At 41.0% G+C, this 17,702-nt stretch overlaps 1 protein-coding gene across 2 annotated transcripts in view; it reads left to right on the forward strand.

The window, feature by feature from the left end:
• HIP1 (huntingtin interacting protein 1) overlaps positions 1 to 17,702 on the forward strand; it is a 51,679-nt gene that overhangs the window by 13,615 nt on the left and 20,362 nt on the right. For both annotated transcript variants that reach the window (XM_060756836.2, XM_060756837.2), the window contains exons 2-14: positions 3,582 to 3,645; positions 5,019 to 5,161; positions 5,373 to 5,429; positions 5,533 to 5,613; positions 8,443 to 8,519; positions 10,220 to 10,281; positions 12,400 to 12,540; positions 12,872 to 12,929; positions 14,186 to 14,261; positions 14,886 to 15,020; positions 15,108 to 15,205; positions 16,711 to 16,783; positions 16,899 to 17,082. In XM_060756836.2, the coding sequence (XP_060612819.2) occupies positions 3,582 to 3,645; positions 5,019 to 5,161; positions 5,373 to 5,429; positions 5,533 to 5,613; positions 8,443 to 8,519; positions 10,220 to 10,281; positions 12,400 to 12,540; positions 12,872 to 12,929; positions 14,186 to 14,261; positions 14,886 to 15,020; positions 15,108 to 15,205; positions 16,711 to 16,783; positions 16,899 to 17,082 (1,249 nt within the window). The remainder of the gene's footprint in view (positions 1 to 3,581; positions 3,646 to 5,018; positions 5,162 to 5,372; positions 5,430 to 5,532; positions 5,614 to 8,442; positions 8,520 to 10,219; positions 10,282 to 12,399; positions 12,541 to 12,871; positions 12,930 to 14,185; positions 14,262 to 14,885; positions 15,021 to 15,107; positions 15,206 to 16,710; positions 16,784 to 16,898; positions 17,083 to 17,702) is intronic.

Raw genomic sequence — 17,702 nt, forward strand, 5'->3', positions numbered from 1 at the left:
GGCCATCCAGTCTGACCTCCTGCCAGATAGAATTCTATTATTATTATTATTATTATTATTATTATTATTAGATACATAACAAGATTAGTACACAGCAAACAAAATCACTAAGCTGGCATTGTTGTTGTTTCATCTTTCCAACTCTCTCTAAAACCAGATAACAAATTGTAAATCGAGCAATATAGACAACATAGAATGTGTTATAATAATTAAGAGTATGTGGGATCCAGTTAAGAATTATTTAGGGAATGCATTTAGATGTGGAGTGGAAAAATTGAGATTAAAACTGATATTTCAAATGTAATTTCTGTAGTTTATTGTATGTTTATTGGGTGTAAATTGTATGTCTGGGGGAAGGGGGTGGAGGGTGGGAGCTGTGTCAAACATCTTTAAAATAAAAATTATTATTATTATTATTATTATTATTATTGGCCTCCTAGAGTTGGATGAGACCCCCAAAGACCATCCAGTCCAACCCCGTTCTGCCACGCAGGAAGATAATATTATTATCTGTCTATTAGTATTATTATTATTGTCCTTCTAGAGTTGGAAGGGACCCCAAAGGTCATCCGGTCCAACCCCGTTCTGCTGTATGAAGGAAAAGCATCACCAAAGTGCTCCCTTTGCATTGCTCTGTGCTCAAAATAGGGAACCGAACCCAGAGGCGGAGGCAGCACCAGAGCAGCTTCTTCTTCCTTGGAGAGGAAGCTTGTGGTCAGTGTTGCAAGATCCTTGACCTCTCCTGCTGCTCTTTGGTCCAGGCCTTGTGCAAGAAAGCCCCTTCGAGATCAAAGGCAAATCTCAGAGCTGGGCAGGAAAAGCATCTTAAAACCCTCCCGGCAGATGGCCATCCGGCCTCTGTTACAAAGCCTCCAGGGAAGGCGATTCCATCATTATCAAGATAAAATTATTATTATTTTACTATTTATTGTTGTTATTATTATCAATTGTTATTATTAGTAGTAACAATAGTATTAGACTCCTAGAGTTGGAAGGGACCAAAGGGCCATCCAGTCCAACCCCCTTCTGCTAGGCAGGAAAATAGTAATATTATTATAGAATAATATAATTATAATTATAGAATAATAATACAGTGGATGGCCTTGGGGGTCTCTTCCAACCCTAGGAGTCTAATGGTGATGATGATGATGATGATATAATAATAATAATAATAATAATAATAATAATAATGGGGGTGGACTGGATGGCCTTGGGGGTCTCTTCCAACCCTAGGAGTCTAATGGTGATTATGATGATATAATAATAATAATAATAATAATAATAATAATGGGGGTGGACTGGATGGCCTTGGAGGTCTCATCCAACTCTACGAGTCTAAGGTAAAGGTTTCCCCTTGACATTAAGTCCAGCCGTGTCCGACTCTGGGACTTTGGTGCTCATCTCCATTTCTAAGTTGAAGAGCCAGCATTGTCCATAGACACCTCCTTGGTCATGTGGCCACTGGCATGACTGCATGGAGTGCCGTTACCTTCCTGCCAGAGCAGTACCTATTGAAATGATGATGATGGGGGTGGCCTTGGGGGTCTCTTCCAACTCTAGGGGCCTAATAATGATATGATGATGATGATGGGGGTGGACTGGATGGCCTTGGGGGTCTCTTCCAACTCTAGGAGTGTAATAATGAAGTAATAATAATAATAATAATAATAATAATATAGTGGGGTGGACTGGATGGCCTTGGGGATTTCTTCCAACTCTAGGAGTGTAATAATGAAATAATAATAATAATAATAATAATAATAATAATAATAATAATAATAATAATATAGTGGGGTGGACTGGATGGCCTTGGGGGTCTCTTCCAACTCTAGGAGTGTAATAATGAAATAATAATAATAATAATAATAATATAGTGGGGTGGACTGGATGGCCTTGGGGATTTCTTCCAGCTCTAGAAGTACTAATTATGTTATTATTATTATTTTATTGTACAATAATGATGATGATGATGATGATGGGGGTGGACTGGATGGCCTTGGGGGTCTCTTCCAACTCTAGGAGTGTAATAATGAAGTAATAATAATAATAATAATAATAATATAGTGGGGTGGACTGGATGGCCTTGGGGATTTCTTCCAACTCTAGGAGTGTAATAATGAAATAATAATAATAATAATAATAATAATAATAATAATATAGTGGGGTGGACTGGATGGCCTTGGGGGTCTCTTCCAACTCTAGGAGTGTAATAATGAAATAATAATAATAATAATAATAATAATAATATAGTGGGGTGGACTGGATGGCCTTGGGAATTTCTTCCAGCTCTAGAAGTACTAATTATGTTATTATTATTATTTTATTGTACAATAATGGAACTATAATAATAATAATAATAATAATAATAATAATTACATAATATAATAGTAATTCTATCTTCCCGCCTGGCAGCAGGTGGCTTGGACTGGATCTCCCTTCTAATGATATCTAATGATAATGATAATGTATCTAATGATGATGGTGATGATGATGATGGGGGTGGACTAGGTGGTCTTGGGGGTCTCTTCCAACTCTAGGGGTCTAATAATGATATGATGATGATGATGGTGATGATGATGGGGGTGGACTGGGTGGCCTTGGGGGTCTCTTCCAACTCTAGGGGTCTAATAATGATGATGATGATGATGATGATGATGATGATGATGATTATGATGATGGGGGTGAACTGGGTGGCATTGGGGGTCTCTTCCAACTCTAGGGGTCTAATAATGATATTATAATAATGATGATGATAATAATAATGATAATGATAGAGGTGGACTGGATGGCCTTGGGGGTCTCTTCCAACTCTAGGAGTGTAATAATGAAATAATAATAATAATAATAATAATAATAATATAGTGGGGGTGGACTGGATGGCCTTGGGGATTTCTTCCAGCTCTAGGAGTACTAATTATTTTATTACTATTATTTTATTTTACATGTATAATAATAATAATAATAATAATAATAATAATAATAATATAGTAATTCTATCTTCCTGCCTGGCAGCAGATGGCTTAGACTGGATCTCTCTTCCAGCTCTATGTATCTACTTATTATCCCTCTCTTTCTCTGTCCTCTTCTATCATCTACTCATTGATCCACCTCTCCCCCATCCGTTCTTCCAGCTCTATATTCATCTCTCCCTCTTTACTTATTTATCCACTTATCTATCTACCTTTCTATCCATCCATCATCTATCTACTTATTTCTCCATCCCTCTACCATTCATCTCTCTCTTTTGACCTTCTATCCATCCACTGATCCACATCTCTGCCTGGCCATGTTCCAGAAGTATTCTCTCCTGACATTTCGCCCACATCTATGGCAGGCATCCTGAGAGGTTGGGAGGCAAGTGAGGTTTATATACCTGTAGAATGATGTTCAGGGTGGGAGAAAAAAAACTCTTTGACAATGTTGCCATTGGCCAATTTGATTAAAATCAAAGAGCCTTGCAGCTTCAAATCCTTTGTTGGGAGGTGTTAGCTGGTCCTGATTGTTTCCTGTCAAGAATTCTTACAATCCCCAGATCCACAATCTTTCCTCCTGACCTTTTAAAATTTTTCTTTCTTTTCCAGACGGTCAGCATCAACAAGGCCATCAACGCTCAGGAAGTGGCGGTCAAGGAGAAGCATGCCAGGAATATCCTTTTGGAAGGAGGCTGGAGCGTATAGTTTCCGGAAGGATCCATATTAGATGAGGGGGAGGGGAATGCACTCTGCACATGCACCAACACAAGACAGCCCTTCCTCTAGGGCCAGAGTCACTCCTGCCATCCCTTTCTCCTTTCCATATTCTCTCTCTCTCTCTATATATATATATTTAATCAATTTAACTTTGTTTCAAAACATATAAAACAGCATTATTGTCATTATCATCATCACCATTATTATTTATTTATTTAACATATATTATTTAATATATATTACATTTTATATATAATATATATTATATATAATAATATAACAATATATTATAATAATATAATATATTATTAATAAATAATAATATATTATAGAATATGTTAAGTAATATATTATTATATAATATATTGTGTTATAATAAAATAATACATTATAATAATACAATATGTATTATTAAATAATATTTTATTATTTATTAAATAATATTAATATTATTTAATTTATTTAATATTATTATTAATAATAAATAATAATTTATTACCTGCTTCTCCTTCTGTTATCTGTACCTCTATGTAGGAGATATAGTAAAACATTTAAACAATAATAATAATAATTTATTATCTGTTTCTCCTTCTGTTATCTGTACCTCTATCTAGGAGATATAGCAAAACATTTAAATAATAATAACAATAATAATTTATTATCTGTTTCTCCTTCTGTTATCTGTACCTCTATGTAGGAAATATAGCAAAACATTTAAATAATAATAACAATAATAATTTATTACCTGCTTCTCCTTCCATTATCTGTATCTCTATCTAGGAGATATAGCAAAACATTTAAATAATAATAATAACAATAATTTATGTAATAACCGCCTCTCTTTTTGATATGTATCTCTCTATCTAGGAAATATGTCAAAACATTGAAAACATACTACTACTACTAATAATAATGATAAATATATTTATTACCCACTTCTACTTTAGTTATCTATATCTCCATCTAGGAGATATTTCAAAATATTTATTTATTTCCTTCCTTTCCACCTGTTCCTTACTTCCCTCCTTCCTTCTTTCTTCCTTTTTGCTTTCTCCCTCCTTCTTTCCTCTTTTTCCTCCATCCTTATCTCCTCCCTTTCTGCCTCTTCCTTTCCTCCCTTTCCTTCCTTTCGTTTCCTCCCTTCCTTTTTCTCTCCTCCCTCCACACTGGCTACCCTGAGAGGTTCAGTGAAGGCAAAGGACACATAGAGAAAGGGACCAAGGAAGGAAGGAGAGTGCGGACCGCTATCTCTCTGTCCGTCCCACCGGGTTCCATGGGACGGCCACCCTCCCATCACCTGATTTCCTTAGCGCCGTTCCCCGCTAGCACCCTGCATCCTGGGCACGCACCATGAGAAAGGAGCCCACACGTTTTGGTCAGCCGTCAACCGCCTGCCGCTCTCCAGCAACGCCGTCCTCTGCTGGAAGTTCTGCCATGTCTTCCACAAACTCCTGCGCGATGGGCACCCCAACGTAAGCATTGAAGACCAGTTGAACCCACTGAAATCTGGAAGGCTGTATATATATGCTCCTTCACTTATCTGCTTCAGCCTTGATATCTCACCAGAGAATTTTTCCATCTGCTTTTATGTGGGATCCCACCTCCTTCCCGAAGACCCCGCCTCCTTCTTGAAGGCCCGCCCACTCCCTCACACTCCATTCTTCTCTTCCTCTTTCTCTGCAGGTCTTGAAGGACTCCGTGAGATTCAAGAGTGAGCTGAGCGACATGAGCCGGATGTGGGTGAGTGGGAGGCACAAGCGTGGGGAGCCTGAGGTGGAGACCCCCACATTCATTCCCCAATTGAGGCCCCCTCGTTCTCGCCCCTCCCTCCCTCCCTCCTCAGGGCCACCTGAGCGAAGGCTACGGCCAGCTGTGCAGCGTCTACCTCAAGCTGCTGAGGACCAAGATGGAGTTCCACACCAAAGTAAGCTTCCTCTTCTTCCTTTGGAAATGCCGCAACTTAAGCCACAGCAGAAGACCTCCCTCTGCCAGCAGGCCTGGCCTAGTCAGATGGGGGGATGAATGAATAGATGGATAGATAGGAAGGAAGGTAAGTAGATAGACAGACAGATAGGAAGTTAGGTTGGTCAATCAATGGCTTGATGGATAGGAAGATAGATAGATAGACAGACAGACAAGGGAGAGGAGGCATAGATGAGAGGATGGATGGATGGATAGGTAGATAGATAGACAGACAGACAGACAGATAGGAAAGTAGGTCGGTCAATCGATAGATAGATAGACAGACAGACAGACAAGGAAGAGGATGCATAGATGAGAGGATGGATGGATGGATGGATGGATGGGTAGATAGATAGATAGATAGATAGATAGATAGATAGGAAAGTAGGCAGGTAGATAGAAAGATAGTCAAATAGATAGGTAGGTAGGTAGGTAGATAGACAGACAGATAGGAAGGTAGGTTGGTTGATTGATCAATTGATACAAAGATAGGAAGATAGATAGATAGATAGATAGATAGATAGATAGATAGATGATAGACGGAGAGGATGTATAGATGAGTGGATGGATGGATGGAGAGATAGATAGATAGATAGATAGATAGATAGATAGATAGATAGATAGATAGATAGATAGGAAGGTAGGTAGGTAGGTAGGTGGGTAGGTAGACAGGCAGGCAGGCAGATAGATAGATAGGAAGGTAGGTCAATCAATCAATCGATCAATAGATAGGAAGATAGATAGATAGATAGATAGATAGATAGAGAAAGACAGACAGACAGACCGACATGGGAGAGGATGTATAGATGAGTGGATGGATGGATAGGTAGGTAGGTAGGTAGGTAGATAGGAAGGTAGGTTGGTTGACTGATTTATACAAAGATTGATAGGAAGATAGATAGATAGATAATGTATAGATCAGTGGATGGATGGATAGACAGGAAGGTAGGAAGGTGGGTAGGTAGACAGGCAGTCAGATAGATAGATAGGAAGGTAAGTTGGTCGATAGATCAATAGAAAGATAGATAAGAAGCTAGATAGGTAGGTAGGTTGGTAGATAGACAAGGGAGAGGGTGGATAGATGAGTGGATCAATGGATAGATAGGAAGGTAGGTAGGTAGGTAGGTAGATAGATAGATAGATAGACAGACAGAGACAGGAAGGTAGGTAGGTTGGTTGATCAATACAAAGATGGACAGGAGGATAGGTAGGTAGTTAGGTAGGTAGGTAGATAGAGATATAGACAAGGGAGAGGATGCATAGATGAGTGGATGGATAAATATATAGGAAGGTAGATAGGTAGACGGACGGATGGATGAATGGATGGATGGATAGATAAGAAGGTAGGTTGGTTGGTTGATTGATCGATTGATGGGAAGATAGATAGATAGATAGATAGATAGATAGATAGATAGATAGATAGACAGACAGACAGACAGACAGACAGATGAGGGAGATGATGCATAGATGAGTGGATGGATGGATGGATGGATAGATTTTTAGGAAGGTAGATATTTATTTATTTACAGTATTGATATTCCGCCCTTCTCACCCTGCAGGGGACTCAGGGCAGATTACAATGTACACATACATGGCAAACATTCAAAGCCGTAGACACACAACATATATAGACAGACACACAGAGGCTATTTAACATTCCAGCTTCATGAGGGGATTCTGGCCACCAGGGGAGCTGTTGCTTTGCCGTCCATTTGTGGCACTGGTGAAGTACGTACGTCCTCATTCTTTGCAGGCTTGCTGGAGATTTTTATAGATAGATAGGAAGGTAGGTATGAAGATAGGTAGGTAGATAGATGATAGACAGATAGATGGGTATACAGAGAGAAAGAGATGGGATAATAGGTTGGTAGGTTGGTTGGTTGATTGATAGATAGAAAAATAGACAGATAGATAGAAAGATAGATGAGAGAGATTGCGGATGGATAGACAGTCAGAGACAGATGAGAGAGGGAGAGAGAATGGGTAGACAAGTGAATAGATGTATGCGTGGATGGATGGATAGATAAGAGAGAGAGATATTGGATAGATCAATGGATGGATGGATAGATAGATAGATAGATAGATAGATAGATAGATAGATAGACAGAAAGATAGATAGATAGATAGGTAGGTAGACAGACAGACAGACAGACAGACAGACAGATAGATAGACAAACAAGAGAGGAAGAGAGAGAGAGACGAGTGGATGGATGGATGGATGGATAGACAAGAAAGAAAGAAAGAAAGAAAGAAAGAGGATGGATGGATGAATAGATAGAAAAAGAGACTAGTATTAAACCACGTTTTGCCTGCCTTGCGCCATCAGTATTATTATTATTCGTAGCACTATTGATATTGTTATTGTTGGAATGGCCAGGTGTGTTGGAGGAAGGCAAAGACCTCTCTTTTTTTGGGCAGCCCCATAAGCTGGCAATGACTCGAAAGCACCCAGTAACAACAACCACATCAGTGTGTTATTTGGGTGTGGAGCCACCGGCTTTTGCATTCTGGCCGTGGCAGTGCCCCGTGTTTTGGGAGCGGAGGGAGGGAAGGCGAGTATTTATAGAAAGGAATCCGTCTGGACGGAGCAAGAGGAAGCCTGGCCCTGGCGGAGCCTCTGTTTGTTCTGAGAGAGAGAGAGAGAGAAGGAAGGAAGGAGGGAGGGAGGGAGAGCCCTGGGCAAAGAGGAAAGGAAAGGAAGCCCAGGCTTAGGCATTTTTTTGCAGCTGAGAGGTGGGCACTCCTCTCTCTGTTGTCCTTGCGTAACCTCTTCCTTTTTTCCCTTGCCCAGAACCCCCGCTTCCCCGGAAACCTCCAGATGTCAGACAGGCAGCTGGACGAGACGGGCGAGAACGACGTCAACAACTTGTATTATTATTATTATTATTATTATTATTATTATTCCCTAGCCCTTTACTTTGGGGAAATCCATTGGGATACAATTACATTATTATTATTATCATCATCATTGTCATTGTTATTATTAGTGTCCTATAATTGGAAGGGACCCCTAGAGGCCATCTAGTTCACCCCCATTCTGTTATCTAATTATTATTATTATTATTATTATTATTATTATTATTATTACCATGGCCCTTTGTTTTGGGGGAACCCATTGGGATAAAATTACTATATTAATTGGGATACAATTACTACATTATTATTATTATTATTATTATTATCATTATCATTATCATTATTATTAGGGTCCTGTAAGTTGGAAGGGACCCCTAGAGGCCATTTAGTTCATCCACATTCTGTTATCTATCTATCTATTATTATTATTATTACCTAACACTGTGTAATATCCGTCTGTATAGTATATTTCCCTGGTTACGAGGGATCTATAAACTCTCATATGTTTATTATTTATTTTACAATTGTGGGTCCATGGACCACAATAAAGTTCTTTTTCTTCTTCTTCTTCTTCTTCTTCTTCTTATTATTATTATTATTATTATTATTATTAGAACCCTAGAGTTGGAGGAAACCCCAAGTGGGCATCCAGTCCAAGCTCCCTTCTACCAGACAGGGAGATGATATTATTGTTATGCATTATTCTTAGCATTAGGATTGTCATTATTATAGACTCTTAGACCCCCAAAGGCTATCCAATCCCATTCTGCCAGGAAGGAAAGATAGAATTACTATATTATTATTATTATTTGAAAAACAACAAGATTAGTACACAGCAAACAAGATCACTTTGTGGACTGTTGTATGGGATTATACGCCGAACACTATATTATTATTGTTGTTGTTATTATTATTATTATTCTCCTAGAGTTGGAGGGGACCCCAAATGGCCATCCAGTCCAACCCTATTCTTCTAGGCAGGAAGATAATATTATCTAACTACCCTTCTTCTTCTTCTTCTTCTTCTTCTTCTTCTTCTTCTTCTTCTTCTTCTTCTATTAGGCTCCAAGAGTTGGAGGAGACCCCAAGTGGCTGTCCAGTCCAACCATCTTCTGTCAGGCAGAAAGATAGAATTACATTATTATTATTATTATTATTATTATTATTATTATTATTATTATTAGGCTTATAGAGTTGGAGGAGACCCCAAAGGCCATCCAGTCCAACCCTATTCTTCCAGGCAGGAAGATAATAATAATAATAATAATAATAATAATAATAATAATAATAGATAATATTATCTTCCTGCCTGGAAGAATAAGGTTGGACTGGATGGCCTTTGGGGTCTCCTCCAACTCTATAAGCCTAATAATAATTATCTATCTATTATTATTATTATTATTATTATTATTATTATTATTGGCCTCCTAGAGTTGGATGAGACCCCCAAGGGCCATCCAGTCCGAACCCATTCTTCCAGGCAGGAAGATAATATTATCTATCTATCTATCTATCTATCTCTCTATCTATCTCTCTATCTATCTATCTCTCTATCTATCTCTCTATCTATCTATTTATCTATCTATCATTATTACTATTATTATTAGTCTAAAGAGTTGGAGGAGACCTCAAAGGCCATCTAGTCCAACCCCCTTCTGTGCCTTTTTCAGCTGTAGTTTTGAGCCTGTTCTGAGTCTCTCTCTTTCTGTCAGTTTCCAGCTCACTGTGGAGATGTTTGACTACCTGGAGTGCGAACTGAGCCTCTTCCAGACAGGTGAGGCTACTTCCCAGGGATCAGTGTCTCTTGGGAAGGCTGTTCATCAACAGCAACAGATATACACACACACAGACGCACATATACATAAACATCAGCATCATAATAAATCTTTATTTGTATCCTGCTTTTCTTCCTCACGGGACCCAAAGCAGCTTGCAACATATTAGAATCATGTAAACAACAATCCAAATACATTGATAATAAGTATAAAACATCATAAAATAACAGTTCAAAACAACAATAATATACATTCACATTCTTGTGGCATCATGTCATGTGTATGTATGTGTGTGCACTACAACGTCTGTTGCTAGGTGAAGTGGCCCTCTGTGATGTCACTGGGAAAGAAAACAACATGTGTATGAGAGGAAAGAGGGAGGGAGGGAAGAAGGAAAGGAAGAAAGGAAAAGAAAGGAAGAGGAGGGAGGGGGAAAGGAAGGAATAGCAGGGAAGGAAAAAGGAAGGGAAGGTAGGAGGGAAAGAGGAAAGGAAGAGATAGCAAGGAAGAGAGGGAGAGAGGAAGGAAGGAAGGAAAGAACTGTAAAAGAGCCATGGAGACATTGTGAGGCCCTCTTAGGGCTGGAAAGAGGGCATGGAAAGGAAAGGAGAAGGGAGGGAGAAGAAAGAAAAATGGAAGTGAGAGAAAAGAATAGGGGAAAAGGTATGAGGGGAGGGATAGAAAGAGAAGGGAAAGGAAAGGAGGAAGGAAAGAAAGAAAGATCCACAAAGAGAGCCATGGAGACATTTTGAGGCCTTCTGGAAAGAGGGAAAGGAAGGAGGAAGGAAGGAAGAAGAAAGAAAGAAAGAAAGAAAGAAAGAAAGAAAGAAAGAAAGAAAGAAAAGAAGAGAAAGGAGAAGGGAGTCGTAAGAAAGAAAAAGGGAGGGAGGAAAAGAAAAGGGAAAAGGTACGATGGGAGGGAGAGAAAAAAAAGGGAAGGGGGGCAAAGAAAGATCCACAAAGAGAGACATTGTGAGGCCCTCTTAGGGCTGGAAAGAGAGAAGAGAAAGGAATGGGAAGGGAAAAAAGGAAGGAAGGAGAAGGGAAAGAAAGAAAAGGAAAAATCCACAAAGGGAACCATGGACACATTGTGGGGACCTCTTAGGGGTGGAAAGAGGGAAGGGAAGCAAACAAGAAAGAAAGAAAGAAAGAAAGAGGAGAAGGGAGATGGATGAAAAAAAAGATGGGAAGGGAAGAAAGGAATTAAAAAAGACAAAGAAAGAAAGAAAAGGGAAGGGAAGAAAGAAATTAAAAAATAAAAAGAAAGGGAAAGGAAAGGAAAGGAAGAAAGGAAAGATCCACAAAGGGAAGCATGGACACATTGTGAGGACCTCTTAGGGATGAAAAGAGGGAAGGAAAGGGAAGCAAGCAAGAAGGGAGGGAGGGAGAAAGGGAAGAAAAAGAAGGGAAAGGATGAGGAATTTGGACAAAAGAAGGGAAGGGAAGAAAGAAAAAAATAAAGAAAAGCGAAGGGAAGAAAGGGAAGATCCACAAAGGGAACCATGGACACATTATGAGGATCTCTTACGGCTAGAAAGAGGGGAGGGAGGGGAGGGGAGGGAGGAAGGAAGGAAAGAAGGAAAAGAAGGAAGGAAGAAAGGAGAGAGTTGTAAGAAAGAAAGAAAAAGGAAGAAAGAAAGAAAAGGGAAAGGAAAGGAAGAAAGGAAATGTCCACAAAGGGAAGCATGGACTCATTGTGAGGAAGCAAGCAGGAAGGAAAGAAGGAAAAGAAGTGAAAGGAGAAGGGAGTTGGAAGAAAGAAAGAAAGAAAGAAAGAAAGAAAGAGAAGGGAAGGGAAGGGAAGGGAAGAAAGGAAATATCCACAAAGCGAAGCATGGGCACATTGTGAGGACCTCTTAGGGGTGGAACGAGGGAAGGGAAGGAAGGAGACAGAAGAAGTTGGAAGAAGGAAAAAGGGAAAGGAGGAAAAGTATGAGAGGAGGGAGAGAAAGAGAAGGGAAAGGAAGGAGGTGTATGAGGGAAAACAAGGGAAGAAGGAAAGAGTGGGAGAGAAAGGCAGTGTCACCTCCAATACCCAGTCAACACCAGGCATATATACACTGAGGATGATGATGATGCTTGTGGGCTTCTCTCTTCCCGCTGCTTCTGCCGCCCAGTCTTCAGCTCGCTGGACATGTCTCGCTCGGTCTCAGTCACGGCCACCGGTCAGTGCCGCCTGGCCCCGCTGATCCAGGTCATCCTGGACTGCAGCCACCTCTATGACTACACGGTCAAGCTCCTCTTCAAGCTCCACTCCTGTGAGTCCATGAGAGAGGAGGGAGGGCATTTTAATAAAAAGGGGGGTGTCAGTCTGACAAGGAAGGGGAGAGGAGGAGGGAAGAGAGGGGCATTTGAATAAATAGAGGTGTGTCCTTGAGAAGAGTGAGCCTAAGGAAGGGGATACAGGGAGGGAACAGAGTGATGGGCAGGCAGAGAGGCCAATGGGGAAGCCAACTAATGCATCTGCCTTTCAGAGTCCTTGATGAGGACTACAAGCTTGTGCAGGATGTGGTTGAGTTCCACCACTTCTGAGGCCTAAATGCCTTGCTCCATCCTGATGTGTGTGTGTGTCTCTCTCTTGTTTTTTAGGCCTCCCGGCTGACACACTCCAGGGCCACCGAGACCGCTTCCTGGAGCAGTTCAAGAAGTATGCCTTTGTTTGTTTATATATGTAACCCTATCACTGTATATGGCGTATTGCAAATAAAAGGACAACAACACAGCCTGGGAGAATGGCAGGCCTTGCTGTAGTTGCGGTCTCAACCAGAGTCTGTTGTTGTGGTTATATTTAATATAATATCTGTTGTTATTGTTATTATATTTAATATTATGTCTATTGTTCTTGTTTATTGTCATTGTTTTTGTTCTTGTTTATTATCATCATTTATTGTTCTTGGTTATTATTATATTAAATATAATAATAATAACCATATTATTATTATGGTTATTATTATTATATTTAATATATCAATTTTTCTTGTTTATTGTCATTGTTTATTGTTCTTGTTTATTATTATGGTTATTATTATTATTATATTTAATATATCAATTTTTCTTGTTTATTGTCATTGTTTATTGTTCTTGTTTATTATTATGGTTATTATTATTATTATATTTAATATATCAATTTTTCTTGTTTATTGTCATTGTTTATTGTTCTTGTTTATTATTATGGTTATTATTATTATTATATTTAATATATCAATTTTTCTTGTTTATTGTCATTGTTTATTGTTCTTGTTTATTATTGTTGTTATTATTATATTTAATATTATATCTAGGTTCTTGTGGGTTTTTTCGGGCTATATGGCCATGTTCTAGAGGCATTTCTCCTGACGTTTCGCCTGCATCTATGGCAAGCATCCTCAGAGGTACTGAGAATGCTTGCCATAGATGCAGGCGAAACGTCAGGAGAAATGCCTCTAGAACATGGCCATATAGCCCAAAAAAACCCACAAGAACCTAGTGATTTCGGCCATGAAAGCCTTCGACAATACATTAATATTATATCGATTGTTCTTGTTAATTGTCATTGTTTATTGTTCTTGTTTATTATTATTGTTATTATTATCTTTAATATTATATCGATTGTTCTTGTTAATTGTCATTGTTTATTGTTCTTCTTTATTATTGTTATTATTTTTAATATTATATCAATTGTTCTTGTTTATTGTCATTGTTTATTGTTCTTGTTTATTATTGTTGTTATTATATTTAATATTATATCTATTGTTCTTGTTTATTGTCATTGTTTATATTATTATTATTATTATTATTATTATTATTATTATTGTTATTATCCCGGTTTGGACCAAGTCCAGCTGCTGTTTGCACCATCCTATTGTTGGGCATGCCTTGGCAGAGATGCAGCGGCCAAGACGCTTTTCCTTATTTCTTTTCCAGGCTGAAGGATCTCTTCTATCGCTCCAGCAACCTGCAGTATTTCAAGCGGCTGATTCAGATCCCACAACTTCCTGAGGTGAACGTCCTGCGCATGTTTGTGCTCCTCATCGAGGACTTGGGCAGGCAGATGAGTTAGTTGGCAGGAAAAACCCTTCCCTATTGGCCTCTCTGCCTGCCTGTCACTATATTCTCTCCTCCTATCCCCTTCCTTAGAGTTTCAAATCTGGGGAGAGTGCGGATGAGCTCCTGTCTGTCAGCTCCAGCTCCCCATGCAGGGACGTGAGAGAAACCTCCTACAAGGATGGTCAAACATCAAAACATCTGGGCATCCCCTGGGCAATGTCCTTGCAGACAGCCAATTCTCTCACACCAGAAGCGACCTTCAGTTTCTCAAAAAATAATATTTTATTTCAAAATTATAGAATTAGAATATATTACACTATAATCCCTTTCCTAAGACTGATGCTTCTCAGGGACACGCCCCTTTTTATTCAGATGTCCCTCTCTTCCCTCCTATCCCCTCCCTTCTCAGGGACACGCCCCTTTTTATTCAAATTACCCCTCTTCTCTCCTATCCCTTTCCTTCTCAGGGATACGCCCCTTTTTATTCAAATTGCTCTCTATCTTCTCCTCCTATCAAGTTCCTTCTCAAGGACACGCCCCCCTCTTTATTCAAATGCCGCTTCCCACCTTTTCCCAGAATCCCCCCAACTTCCTGCGGGCCTCGGCCCTCTCGGAGCACATCAGCCCAGTGGTGGTCATCCCGGTGGAGGCCTCATCCCCGGACAGCGAGCCCATCATGGACCTGGCGGAGGGGGACACCACTTCCCAGCAGGTGAGGAGCCTCTTCCTGCCTTCCTTCCTCCTTCCCCGGAAGCCCTTCCTATTGACCTGAGGCGCCCCCCTCTCTTGCTTCCTCCAGAGCCTCTTTGACAACAAGTTCGATGACATCTTCGGCACTTCCTTTGGCAGCGGGCCATTCAACTTCAACGCCCAAAACGGGATGAGCCGGGACGAGAAGTGAGTGCCGGTGGCCCAGCGGGAGGGGGGCGGACCCGTCGCGCTGCGAGGCACGCACAAAACTGCGTCCCTTCCTTTCCTTCCACATTTGCTTTTCTTATTTTTCTTTCCTTTCCCTTCTTTCCTTTTGTTTTGTTTCCTTTTCCTTTCTATCTTCCCCTTCCTTTCCCTTTTAATTTACCTTCCTCCTTTCCTTTTTGTTCCTCCTTTCCCTCCCTTTCTCTTTTCTTCCCTTTTTTCCTTCCTATTCCTCCTTTCCATCCATCTTTCTTTTTTCTTTCCTTTTTCCTCTTTCCGTTTATCTTCCTTCCTCCTTCCCTTCATTTTCCTTGATTTTTCCTTTCCTTTTCCTTCCTCCTTTATTTCCCTTTTCTTTTCCTCCTTTCCTTCCTCCCTTCTTTTCCTTTCCTTTTCCTTATTCCTTACCCTCCTTTCCCTTTCCCTTCCTCCTTTCATTCCCCTTCCTTTTCCTGATTTCCATCACTCTTTCCCTTCCTTTCTTTTCCCCTTTCCCTTCTTTCCTTTCCTTTTGTTCCTTCTTTCCCACCCTCCCCCTTTCCCTTTCCCTTCTTTCTTTCCTACCCTTTTCTTTTTCTGCTTTCTGTCCTTCTTTCCTTTTTATTTTCTTTCCTTTCCCTTTCCTTTTACTTCCTTCTTTCCTACCCTTCTCTTTCCCCTTCCTTCTTTCCTTCCCATTTCTTTTCCTTTTTTCTACCCTTTCCCTTTCTTTCCTTCCTTCTTTCCTTTTCCTTACTCCTTATCTTCCCCCTTTCCTTCCTCCTTTCATTTTCCTTCTTTCCATCCTTCTTTTCCTTTGCTTCTCTCCTTTCCCCCATTTCCTTTCTCCTCGTTTCCTTTCCATTCTTTCCTTCCCATTTCTTTTTCTCCTGTCTATCATTTCCCCTTCCCTTGCGTTCCTTCCTTCCTTCTTTCCTTTCCTTCCCTTTTCCTTCATATTTCTTCCCCTTCCTCCTTTCCTTCCACCCTTCTTTCCTTTTCCTTACTCCTTACCCTCTGCTTTTTCTTCCTCCTTTCATTCCCCTTTCTTTCCTTCTTTCCATCCTTCTTTCCTTTTTCTTCCCTCCTTTCCCTCCCTTTCTTTTCCTATCCCTCTTCCATTTCCTTTCCCTTCTTTTCTTTCCTTCCTTCCTTTATTCTTTTACTTCCTCTTTCCCCTCTCTTCCCTTTTCCTTCCTTCTTTCTTCCTCCTTCCTCTTTTCCTCCTTCCCCTTCCTTTTTTCCTTCCTCCCTTCTTTCCTTTTCCTTACTCCTTACCCTCCCCTTTTTCTTCCTCCTTTCATTCCTTTTCCTCATTTCTATCACCTTTTCCTTTTTCCTTTTCTTCTTTCCCTCCCTTTCCTTTCCCTTCTTTTCCTTTCCTTTTCCTTCCTGCCTTTATTCCTTTCACTTCCTCTTTTCCCCCTCTTCCCCTTTCCTTCTTTCTTCTTCCTTCCTCTTCCTCTTTTCCTCCCTCCCTCCTTTCCTTTCCTTTCTCCTCCTCGTAGGGACCGCCTGATTGAGCAGCTGCACCGGGAAATCAGCTCCCTGAAGGAAGAGCTGAGCAACTTCAAGGCGGAAGTAAGTGGTGTTTCCATGCAGGCCGCCCCTGTATTGAGCCTTCCTGGTGTGGGCGCCCGCTAGAGAGAGAGAGGGGGAGAGGGGCCCCTGCTTCCTCGCTTCCTCCTTCCCCCAGAGCCATTGTGCGGCGGTGCAGCTGAGAGGGCGCATCAGTGAGCTGGAGGCCGAGCTGGCGGAGCAGCGGCACTTGAAGCAGCAGGCGCTGGACGAAAGCGAGTTCCTGCGCGCAGAGGCCGACGACCTCAAGCGGCGCCACCAGGACACTGAGAAGGCCCAGCGCAGCCTCACCGAGATCGAGCGTGAGTCGCTTGGGAGGCACCTTGCCCCTCTCCATGCTCACAGGGGGGACTCGGCCAAAGAAGGGCTCCCCCTGCCAGCTCACCCATCCGCCTATTTCTGCCCTTGATGAGGACTATCTCCTTGTGCAGCATGTTGGTTGAGTTGAGGAAGGAAGTCAGGCACAGCTGACCCCTGGGATTCGCCTAGGGGTACCATCCGATCCCCCTCGACAGATGGCCACCCAGCCAAAGATAGATGACTATAGATATGATTGAGAGAGAAAGGCATATGGCAGGTATATAATGGAATCCTAGAGCTGGAAGGGACCCCCAAGGGTCATCCAGTCCAGCCCCATAAAGGAAGACACCATCTGATCCCCCTCGACAGATGACCACCCAGCTAAAGATATATTGCTATGGACATGATTGAGAGAGAGACGCATATGTATGGTATATCATGAATTCCTAAAGCTGAATGGGACCATCCAGTCCAGCCTCATTCTGCCATGAAGGAAGACACCATCCAGTCCCTCTCGACAGATGGCCACCTAGCCAAAAATAGATGGCTATAAATTATATATATGCCAGGTATATCATGAAATCCTAGAGCTGGAAGGGACCCCAAGGGCCACCCAACCCAA

The sequence above is a fragment of the Anolis sagrei genome, chromosome 11, assembly GCF_037176765.1.
Source record: "Anolis sagrei isolate rAnoSag1 chromosome 11, rAnoSag1.mat, whole genome shotgun sequence".
Classification (NCBI taxonomy): Eukaryota; Metazoa; Chordata; class Lepidosauria; order Squamata; family Dactyloidae; genus Anolis; species Anolis sagrei.